This window comes from Physella acuta, unplaced genomic scaffold, assembly GCF_028476545.2.
Source record: "Physella acuta isolate Inbredline_101_S28 unplaced genomic scaffold, ASM2847654v3 ptg002293l, whole genome shotgun sequence".
Classification (NCBI taxonomy): Eukaryota; Metazoa; Mollusca; class Gastropoda; family Physidae; genus Physella; species Physella acuta.
In genome coordinates this window covers 10,001-21,834 of record NW_026733791.1, presented here as the reverse complement: position 1 = coordinate 21,834, position 11,834 = coordinate 10,001, and the positions used below count along the sequence as shown (strand labels likewise).

Below are 11,834 nucleotides of genomic sequence, written 5' to 3'. Positions count from 1 at the left end.
CGGCTAGGCATAGTGCTGGCCACACTATTCCTTCATATGTCGAGGTCTCTGAATAGGTGAACTCAATTTCACCCACCCCATGGACCTGCATGGAGGGAAGGAAGATAGGTGACTAACATTGAGAGTAGTTTATTGGCAGCCACTAAGTGGATAGCTGGTTGTGGTAAATATGTTAATTTCCCATTACGAACCTGACGACCATGAGGTAGATGAAGTAGAGTTCCCATGTCTCTGTGACCTCGGCATGTGAAGGGATAGTTTTGTCAACAGTATGCCCAGCCTCCTTTACCTTCTCTAACGTGAGCTAGGTACCCACCAGAGTGTTGAGTGGACTCGTACTACTGACTTGAACCCGGATTCGAACTCAAGACTTGGGTTAGCATTCTAGCGCTCTACCGCTAGGCCATTATTTCCACAACTTGTTGGGTTCAACTGTTTAAACTGGTGTTTGTTTTTTCGGTCGCTCCTCGCTACTTAGCAGAAGAAGAAAGCAACACAATATCCACTGTTGATGAACTCGTTCACGTGACCTCACCAGCATCGAATCGTTTCCCCTTTGTAACGGTGCACGAATCACCCTTCCCCTCCTCTTTTCTAACGCCGTGTTTACCTGGCATGAAGGGCAAGGCTACGATTACCTGGCCACAATTTACCTCGCGTAACCCACCAGGCAACCGCTAGGCGAGGCGAAAGACAACAAAAGGACTAATTGTTGTGAGCTATTTTTTATACCCAGCCGTAACCGACATTGTTTAGCTCAGGGGAGAAAATCTTCCCACGCATTATTTATTTGACAAGGGGACACAAATCTTCTATCTTCAACTTATATTGACAAGCTGGCCCGTACGCTAATGAATATAAAAACAAAGCGGTAAAGAAACTTAATTCTTAATTTATGGAATTTGTCTAATGTAAATGTGACTAGAGAACTCGATACAAACAGCAATAATTTTATTCTTTTTGTTGTAAACAAAGCAGTAGGCCTATAATAGTTTATTTTTGCTTTTCATATTTTATTTAATTTACTATGGAAATCATTGATGTGTAGCCTACTACTTTTTACTTTCTCGTATATACGAAGTATAGAGAAAGTGTTGTAATCGTGCAAAAAAAAATCGAATTTTTACAAATCTCTACGTTTTACACCTCATTGATACGGAAAAACATAATTTTGCAATCTTGTCCGTATGTCTGTGTGTCTGCGTGTCTGTCTGTCTGTCCGTGTGTAAACACGATAACTTTAGTACCGTTACAGCTAGGTTGATGAAATTTCATATATAAGTATTTTATCAAAATCGTAGATCCGTATCAACTTTTGAGCGATTTCCGATAACCGGAAGTGGTACTTTTCCTACTTTGAATTTTTCAAAGGCCTATAACTTGAGTACTATTTCAGATAGATAAATGAAATTTCACATGTAAGTAAAAGATCTAATTCTCTACCTTCTGTTAAATTTTGAGTAATTTCCGTTGACTGGAAGTAGTAATTTACGCTACTTCCGATTTCTCAAAAAACTAATGTAAATTTTAAAAGTAGTAATAATATTGCGCACTATTATGCGCTTTTTTATTTGGCGTTCACTTGGTGTGCAATTAATTTGTCTACGAGATTTTATTCTATTTTTAAAACTTTAAGTATTTAAAATAGATTAAAAATCATGTCTATAGCCCGAGTTCCCATCCCCTTTTATTTTATATAAGAATATTCGAGAAAGTTTAGGGGAGATCACTCCCGGTTTATTTAACTTATATGTCTGTTGTAAATAGCATTAATGTAGTTAATCAGTGTCACTATGTTCTGTTCTCGGTTGTGGCAAGTCCTACCGACCCTCCCCCCCCCCTCCACCGCCACCCTCCACCTTTACTCAAAACGCCTAAATGCCAGAGTGCTATCAAGCATCTCTTCTGAAATAGAATATATATCTATATATCAGTAGACCGTCTAATTTGGTAATTTAACCTATTTCATTGCAAACTATGTATCTTAGAAAAAGATCCAAACTTACTTCTGACTTGTTATAGTCGAGTTTTAAAAATGTTTTATTTTTCATTTCTATTAATTTTTAAAAATTGCAAGTGTGTCAGAAGTTTATGAAATACGGCAGCTTGATATTTGTAATAGTATTTCATGTTCTATTTATTCGTCTTGAATAAATCCCATCGTTGTGCTATTGTTTATTATGCCTTATTTAAATAATAATTAAGAGTAGAAATAGCCTTTTAAATTGCTTACTACAAAACTATTTAAAGGAGCTTTACGGGCATCCCTATTAGGCTACTTAAAGAAGAGCAATAAGGCACGGAACTGTTGTAGTAGATCTTTTTGCTTCTTTACAAAATCACTATCAAGGTACAAGAAAAAAATTTGGGTCGGATTTTTGCCTCCATGAATGACCTGGGCCTTCCTGCATTGCGGGGTCTGGCTGCTTCGTACTTCTGACTTTAACCCACTCCCCCTTTCCTCTGTTACAATTGGTTCTAGGAGGACGATATATGTTTTAAAAAAAAAACACTGCCAAAATGTCGAGTCCAATTTTCTTGCAGCAGTAGGAGTTAAGATTTATGAATAAAAAGGGACGTAACTGTAAACACTTATAAGAGATTCTAGTTCTAGAATTAAAACCCTTATTTGCTCCCTTTATTTTTCACTCAAATTCAAAACAAGAAATGTTTTTCCACGTTATTTTTACAAATGAGTACCAAAACTACTCTCAGTTTCACAAGCACTTAATTAGCTTACCAAAACGCCAAAATCGATATTAGTCAGATTAAAAAAAATCAACCGTATTTTGTTTGAAAAATACTTATTTTAAAACATAAAATGTGTTTTTACTTTTCTTTTTAACTTAAGTTATTGTTTGTACAATGTTTTTTTTTCACAGTTGTGGCAATTGATCTTAAAAAAGTAGTTAATTTCTATTTTAGCAGTACTTTTTAAAATAAAGAAATAAAACAACACAATCTTAATCAGAGTTTGAAGTTTATAATTCTGAATGATCAACTAAAAATTATAAATATGTAGCATGTAGCCCTAGCAATAAATAACATTTACTGTACATCTATTTTAATATATGCTGAACAGGAAAGACAGGAGTATTTACATAACTAACCAAGGGGAGGTAACTACAACCATTTGCCTTTCAGCCAGTTTAAAGTTTAATGCTTGAAAAAAAAAATGGAAGAAATTGACATTTTAAATTTCTTCTCTAAAAATGTAATTCACTGACTGGTGAGTAAAATATATGAATGGTGTAAAAATAAATGCGTATTATGATAAATCATCAAAATAATTTCGATCATTACCTCATTGTCAAAGCTATTAAAAAAGATTTAATTTTAACAAAATACAAATGAATTAATAATATAAATGTAATTAAATATACTGGAAAGATTAATCTTAACAAAACCTTTTGTGACTGGATATAAAACAAACAACTGTCCGAGACAGACCAGTCCCACGTATGATGCTGATCACACAAATGAGATCATGGTACCAATCAATGCTTTAACAGCATGTTATATTTACTTTGTTTCATTTAAATTTAAGTAGAAATATAGCGAGCTTTTCAAGATATGTAGTAAGTCACTGTACATAATTTAGTAGAAAAATACATAATCCAGGGAAAAAACACTTTTAAGACTTACGTTAACATAAGATGCTAAAAACACTTTTTAAGACTTACGTTAACATAAGATGCTAAAAAAACTTTTTTAATTAACATTGCAACAGATACAACTGCGCAAAAGATCTAGTTCATGTATCTAACAGTTTTTTTCAAACAGTGTGTCATCAGATAAGGGACTACATTTCTCTAGCTCCGGAAAATTCACACAAGGAAACACCACAGGAGTTATCTGTTATAGGATATTTAAAACACAGCACATTATTATTAATTAAAAGTGATTTATTTTTAAAAATTATCTTCAAGAAAAGAATTTAATTATTCTGAAATAAAGAAATTATTTTTAGAAAAAGTGATAATTTGGAAATTAAAAGGCTCGCTTGAAACAAGTGATTTATTTCAAGTGACCAGTCTATTACATTCTAAAGTGACCAGTCTATTACATTCTAAAGTGACCAGTCTATTACATTCTAAAGTGACCAGTCTATTACATTCTAAAGTGACCAGTCTATTACATACGCTACAGCTAGTCTGATGCTGCCTGTCAAACATCACAACAAAAAATTATAATTTTATTAAACTTTCACCCAGTTCGACTACTCAACGTAGCATACACAAATCATAGACTGGCTATCTGCTCAAGTTCAGTCAAGATTAAAACATTGATTTCTCCCTGACCAGCATCTTTACATGACATATTTTTTATAGCATGAAATTTGAATAGCACAACAAACAACGCCTTGGACCCACAAGCAACAATCAACACTTTGCTAAAGATGCAAACTTTGGTAAAGGAAGAATCTGATATTAAAAATACAATTAGTTCACTTTTTTAAAAGTAGGTAATTCATTTACTGGTTTCAGCACAAACATAATTTTAAATGGCCACACATTGAACTAAGACCAGCAACAAAAATGAAACATATAATCAATCCAGATTAATTCTGTAATGGAATTTATAAATGTAATAAAAAAACTAAAAGAAACGTCGATTTTTGTTAGACCGCTTAAACAGACGTTTTAAAATGCATGATTAATTTTACATTTAGTCAAGTTTTAGAAAAAAAGAAATTCTGACATTCAAAGTTGATTTGATTTTTAAAAATATATCACATAATGCCAGCCAGTTAGTTGGAATGGATGCTCATGTCGTCAATTCCTTGGAATTAAAATATGACAGCCCTCAACAGAAAAATGCCTTTTGAAACAGGGTACCCTAATTGAATCTAAAAGCAAGACAATCTAGAGTATCAAACTCACACTAATCCCACAACACTAATCTACACTAAGAATAAGGGAAGCGAATGAGAAACGAATTTCATAGAATAAAAATTGGTAAATAGTAAACTAGATTTTAACTGCTAATAATAAATATTGTATTTGCAAACAATTATTCAACAAAAGAAATAGTTTTACTAAAATAGAATAGCAGCTTGCAAATGCTTCTTATTTTTTTGTATCCCAAAAAGACAAATATAACATTAGGAAGTTTTGTGAAAATAAATCAAAATAGGCTAGTCATCTTCTTCATCTGTGTATTCTTGAGGTAACTCAGGGTAGATGTGTGAGGGGGAGTAACGTCCCCTCTTGGCAGGAGGACTGGCAGCAGAGTCGAGGTCAGAGGTGGAAGGGGAGGATGGGGAGTCAGGTAGAGGAGATGAGGATGGTGAGATGGCCCTGGCCATTCTCAGGGAACTTTCCTGGAACCACTGACCCTGAAAATAATCAAGGTAAAAAAAAATTATTTTAAAATCTAAGACACTGGGAAAAACATTTCACCTTAGAAAAGTGAATGCTAATTCTTATTTTTAAAGATCCATTGTTATTTGAAATAGAGTGATAACTAAAATAAATTTAAAAGCTGATATTTTTTTAAAGTCGATGGAAATGAAATAAAAATTAAGCAATTTTAAAAACCAATCTTTACATTAGTTTATTCAAAAGTATTGGTTTAACTTGCTTTAACTTTAACACACAGCTAAAACGTTAGAGCGCTTAAAAATAATAAACATTTTCAGTTATTAACTGGCTACTAAGAGTGTACAAAATGTGGGACTACTAGACCTTGGGCCACTTAATGCAAGTACATTATTGAGCCACTAATTTATAAGCTACACTATTAATTAATTTTAAAAAATATCTCAGGTAAGCAGAGAGAAAAAAACAGCATACAGATGGTTACCTTTTACCAATAACAAAAGTTCCTACTAAACCATAAGCTGATTAAAATTAAAGCAGAAAAAAAAAGCTAATGGATGTATAAATTCAAATAAGACTTTCCAAAAAAAAAAAACTTCTATCCCTAAAATAAATTACATAAAAATAAATAAATGTGCAGCAGTTGACAGATTCTGTGTGCTTCCATTTTATTTTCTCCAAATAAAAAATGATAAACAATTTACTACAGTTGGGCTAGCAGCGTAGCTTACATACCCCAGTTTGTGTAATGGCCCTCACGTAATCCTGGCATTTTAGAACCTCTGATCTAAATGCACTAGACTTAACAGAGAAAAAAGGTGTGGTGAGTACCTACAACACCTGAAGCTTCTGATCTCACTGATACGTGTGAGGTGAGCTTCTAATGAGTTTGACTTCAGATGCAATAAACACACCAAAGATAAATACCATTTCAACAGAAAAATGCTGATAAGTAGAATGGGATAAGTGGACATGCAATAATATAGGTCTAGTTTTAAAGAAAATTGCTACAAAGTAATGTAGTACCAAAATAAAAACTATGAGAAATATGATAACTTTTGGATTTAAGCAACACTTTAAAATCACACTTTTCTTTGTAAAAATAGAAATATAAAAAAACTAAGTCAGTTACAAGAAAGCTATGTTGATATTTTAGAAAATGATTATAAACAAATGCAGATTGAAAAGCTGAATAGAAAACAATCCAAGCATAATACCAATGCTAGAGTTAGAAAATATCTGAAGTTACCACACCAGCAAGTTAAGATTTAAAAAGTCTAAATTTGACCGCACTAGACAGCTGAGATAAAATTTGAATACAGTGAAGAGGGGGGAAACAGAAAATTGTACAATGTTTTATAAACAACAAAATTTGACAACTATAATAAAGAAAAAAACAATTTGACAACATTTATTAATACACTTGATCACATTGAAGAAAAAAAATTTTCTCAACCACAAGGAAAATGTTAGCAAAAATTAAAACCTAAACTTGACCAGGATGTCAATGTAAAAAAAACTTTTTGAGCCAAGCTGTCACTGATTAACGGAGAAAAAAAAAAAAAAAAAAAAAACTAACGTGAGGACCTACCAGTTTACCATCTCGTCCAAACATCTCCACAAAGTTGCCAATCAACTCCTTGGACTTCTCCTCCCACTTGTGCAGCATCTCATTCCCTTTGCCCAGCTGGTCCTTCCACTTGTCCATCAGATCTTTGCCCTTGTCCTTCAGCTTGTTCTCCAGCTTCTCATAGTTGTCCTTCAACTTCAGACGTTTGGCCTGCAATACAGAGAAAAATCATTGCTTATATAAACATTTATTACATCAACTATTTCAATATTTATTACATCAACTATATCAATATTTATTAAATCAACTTTAAAAAATGCAGAAAAGTAACTTGCTTTGTTTTTTTTTAAATATCACATTATATTTTACATAAACATAAGTTGCCTGAAACTTTCAAAAATGTTTTCATGAAAACAAGCAAGTTTATTTTCTACTTGAGCAAAAACAAATGATTAAAAATGCAATTTTAAACTGCTAAAACTCAAGTTATGAAAATGGGTATAAAATGAAAACAAAAGGTTTTTTATTAGTAGTATTCTTAACAGATATAGCTGCAGAATATACAGTTTTGTGCCTCTCTAATAACAGGCGGTTATCCAAAGGATAACGCAGGATGTCTAGTATAATATAAAGTAACTCTTTTTGATTACTTGGAAAAATAATCAACACCCACAACTAACATTACAGAATAAAAACTTGAATGATGTTTTAAAAAAGGCACTATTGAAAATAATCCCGTTATTTGCTACCATCATTTCAGTGGTCCAAACTGGCAAAAATAAAGAAAATCTTCACTACAACCACCCTACCTTCATATAGCTGACGTTCAAATCCTTGTGGGAGTATCCTCTGGCCAGGTTTCTTCGGATGTACAAGTCATAATCCTTGATGATTCTAGTGATAACATCTGTGGTGGAGATACCCTCTGTTCTCTCTGTTGCTAGAAACCTTCAAATGTCATCAATTCAAAAACTCATTTCACTAACAATTTACAGCCTACTTTGCAAAGTCTTACTTAGGGGGAAAAAAACAACTAATTGAGGGTTCTAAATTTTAAAAAAATGTTTATTTAATTTTAAATTCTAGTTTAATTTTGAAACTAGTAAGGTTTCAATTTGAGAACATATATAATTAAATCTAGCTTTCCTTTAATTTCCATTAAATGCAACATTTTTTATTTACATGAAGGCTTAGTAATAATAATAATGTGGCTTAATTTGTTGTTTTTGTTAATCTTTCTGCTTAGTGTTAGATAATTATAAACTATCCATGGACTGTGAAAATTGCATGAGATGGACAATATAGACTAGAAAATTATAAACTTTAACCATGGACTGTGAAAATTGCATGAGATGGACAATATAGACTAGAAAATTATAAACTTTAACCATGGACTGTGAAAATTGCATGAGATGGACAATATAGACTAGAAAATTATAAACTTTAACCATGGACTGTGAAAATTGCATGAGATGGACAATATAGACTAGAAAATTATAAACTTTAACCATGGACTGTGAAAATTGCATGAGGTGGACAATATAGACTAGACAATTATAAACTTTAACCATGGACTGTGAAAATTGCATGAGATGGACAATATAGACTAGAAAATTATAAACTTTAACCATGGACTGTGAAAATTGCATGAGATGGACAATATAGACTAGATAATTATAAACTTTAACCATGGACTGTGAAAATTTCATGAGATGGACATTACAGACTAGAAAATTATAAACTTTAACCATGGACTGTGAAAATTGCATGAGATGGACAATATAGACTAGAAAATTATAAACTTTAACCATGGACTGTGAAAATTGCATGAGATGGACAATATAGAGTAGAAAATTATAAACTTTAATCATGGACTGTGAAAATTGCATGAGATGGACAATATAGACTAGACCCAAGCACTTTTTACGTGAGTACTCACATGCCTCGCTCTTTCACAAATTTATAGACATCATCAGCAGAGCCAGTTGTGTAAGGCAATTCATCATGGGCCACAAAGTCAATCTGATAGGATATTTATAACAGAGCATTCAAATTTATTAACAGGACATGTATTTTGATCAACAGGACATTTATTACAGAACATTTAAAGTTTATAGGACATTAAAGTTATAGGGCATTTATAGTATAAAAAACAATTTTAGCTACAGAAAATTTATAATTTTAGGGCATTTGTAGTTATAGAACATATTATGTTGAAATTTTTCTATGGATATAATCTGGATGTCAGTATTTTAAATCAAAAAATTTTCAATCCAAAATAAAATCTAAAGGGTTATTCTTCTACAATTATAATTTAACCATATTATATTGACAGAATTCTATTCTTAGCACTGACTACTCTGCAAAAAGATACACTACCAAAGAGAAAAAAATTTTGACGGGTGTTTTAGGGGTTGAAAACTTACTTTGTGTTTCTCCAAGAATGCCATGTCCAGTGTCCACGGAGCATCAGTGACTACCTCATCAACATAACGGCAGTGCCGGACAGCCTCGTAGCGTTCTGTGTCATTCATCACCGTTCTGCCCTTGTTCTTGAACGTCATTTCATCACTGCAAACTAAAAGTCACCCCTTCAGTTTTAGTACTGCATACAATACAGTTACTATTAGTATCAACTTATCACATTATATCACTTCTCATTACTACGAATGGCATGTATCACGTTCAATAGTATTATCACATTCACCATTTCCATAACCATATTACTACTGTATTCACTTAAAACTTTGGTACTATTTACACCAGCATAAAATATGTTCTGATTACTAGCCACTCTCTAGCAACACAACAAGTAGGAACCACAACCTTTTATAGTGTTCCAATAACATCTTTAAAAAACTAAAACAAACAAAATGATTCAATGTAACATTGAATATCATCATTATCTTGTCCTGTTTGTGCCCAAGACACATGGGACAGATGAAGTAGCGTTTGTTTCAATGACCCCCTCATACAAGGGGATAATATGGTCAGCACCATGCCCCAACGTCTTTGTTTCCCTAATGCGAGTTAGGTACCCATCAGAGCTGGGACATTCTACTGATTAGAACCCTGATTTGAACTCACACCTTTGAGGTTAGTAGTCTAGCACTCTAACCCCACACAGCCACATAACAATGAATAAAATTAGAGGTAAACTAAATTAACTAAATAAGAGTTTATGTTATCTGAGAATACAAAGCAATGTAAGTATAGGAAAGAAACTCACTTCCAACTATAAGGTAAGTGTGTGGAAATGCCATCTTAGCTTGCATGAGCTGTCGAGCGTGTCCTGTGTGAAACATGTCATAGATACCATCTGCATAGATCCTAACTGGTCGCGGTACTGAAATACAAAGAGAAAAAAAGTAAAGTTCACTTGTTTCTGTAACCTCGGCATATGAAGAGATAGTGTGGTCAGCGTTATGTCCAGCCGCTTTTACTTTCCCTAACGAGAGTTGGGTGGACTCAGAGACGCTCTACTGACTTGAACTTGGATTCGAACTCGAGACTTACAGGTTGAAATGCAAAGTGAAGAGGGATACTTAAATGACGAGGCAGTGATATAGTCATGATTTATTTACTTTTTACTTTCATGTCCTGTATATCAGTGTGGTGAGGGAGGAGGATGATGATTTATTATATATCTCTGTACACTGTAATGTGTATAGGGAGGATCAACCCTTCTATTGTGAATCCTGAACATAATTCACCAGTGGGGAATATTGTGTATAAATAACAGAAACAGTTCAAATGTCTGTTTATTAACATATAAACACTCCATCTATTCCTAATCCTTATTGTCTAACTCTACTATCCTACACTACACTTCTACTATCTCCTCTTGCAAACAATATCTATATTTCTAACACTAGACAAAAAAATTCCGTTAACTTTGACCATCTACTCTAACTCTCACTAACTGCAATATCTACGTCCAACTCCTACTCTCTCGAGTGACCTATGCTAACTACTGATGCTTCGTCAGCTGACCTTCACATATGATCGGTCAGTTCGTATATCACTCCTCCTCATTGGTTCCTATCTATTCTACCAGCTTATCTAATAATTCTTCTGCTTGTCATCTGGCTATTATACATTTTCTCTTTTCTATGTGGCCTATTTATAACTAGCCTAACTTGTGTCATCACAGTCACCATAATGGTACATTTGTCTTTGTTGATTTTTTTTGTGTGAGTGAACTTTATAAAAATTGAATAAATATGACAATGCTGTTAAAAAATATTTATAAATGTGACTATTATGCCAAAATACAGAAGACTTTGTGAACTATACATTTCTAATACCCACTCAAAACTCTGAAAATTGATTGAGGCTAACGTAAATAACTATTGATTTAGCTTTTAATATGAACAGGTTTTATTTAACTGATAAATGCGCTATGATTGATCAATAAACAGAATATCAATCAACACAATACATAAAAGATGGGTCCAATAATTCAACACATGTGCTTTATTACATTTCTAAAGCTTATTGATCTGTGTAGCTCAAGAAATTGATTATTGTAAACTGGATTATTCTCAAAGGGACAACCTATCTAACAAAGGTATAGTTTAGCTATTAACAAAAAGCATCAAAATACCCCCATGTCAATTACCATACCCTTGATTTACATTAACGTTGTTAACCCCCCCCCTCCTCCACACACACACTTTATATATTATTATTACACCTACCCAAAACTGGTGTAGGGCTTTACCCCCCCCCCCCCCCCACCCTGTCTATTACAAATTGAACCCAAACCTATTACCAACAATAAAGTTAGAGAATAGAGCTACATGAAAGTTTAGGGTGATATTAACTTTCCTGGCTGCCCAGCTGTTTAGTCTACACTAAAATAATGCATTGGCGAGGTATGAAATACAATGTATGTCACAAATAGTCACAAAAAGCCAGATCACCCATCCAAAATGATGTCA

At 33.1% G+C, this 11,834-nt stretch overlaps 1 protein-coding gene across 3 annotated transcripts in view; it reads right to left on the bottom strand.

Annotated features, from left to right (window-relative positions):
- Nucleotides 1–2,967: 2,967 nt before the first annotated feature.
- LOC131932847 (choline-phosphate cytidylyltransferase B) overlaps nt 2,968–11,834 on the bottom strand; it is a 12,823-nt gene continuing 3,956 nt past the window's right edge. For 2 of the 3 annotated variants that reach the window (XM_059289757.1, XM_059289758.1), the window contains exons 5-11: nt 10,121–10,237; nt 9,318–9,469; nt 8,831–8,913; nt 7,701–7,839; nt 6,913–7,101; nt 6,057–6,122; nt 2,968–5,338 (exon numbers count right to left, since the gene is read on the bottom strand). In XM_059289757.1, the coding sequence (XP_059145740.1) occupies nt 5,138–5,338; nt 6,057–6,122; nt 6,913–7,101; nt 7,701–7,839; nt 8,831–8,913; nt 9,318–9,469; nt 10,121–10,237 (947 nt within the window). In that variant the 3' untranslated portion in view covers nt 2,968–5,137. The remainder of the gene's footprint in view (nt 5,339–6,056; nt 6,123–6,912; nt 7,102–7,700; nt 7,840–8,830; nt 8,914–9,317; nt 9,470–10,120; nt 10,238–11,834) is intronic. The other variant, XM_059289759.1, reaches the window with a different exon arrangement.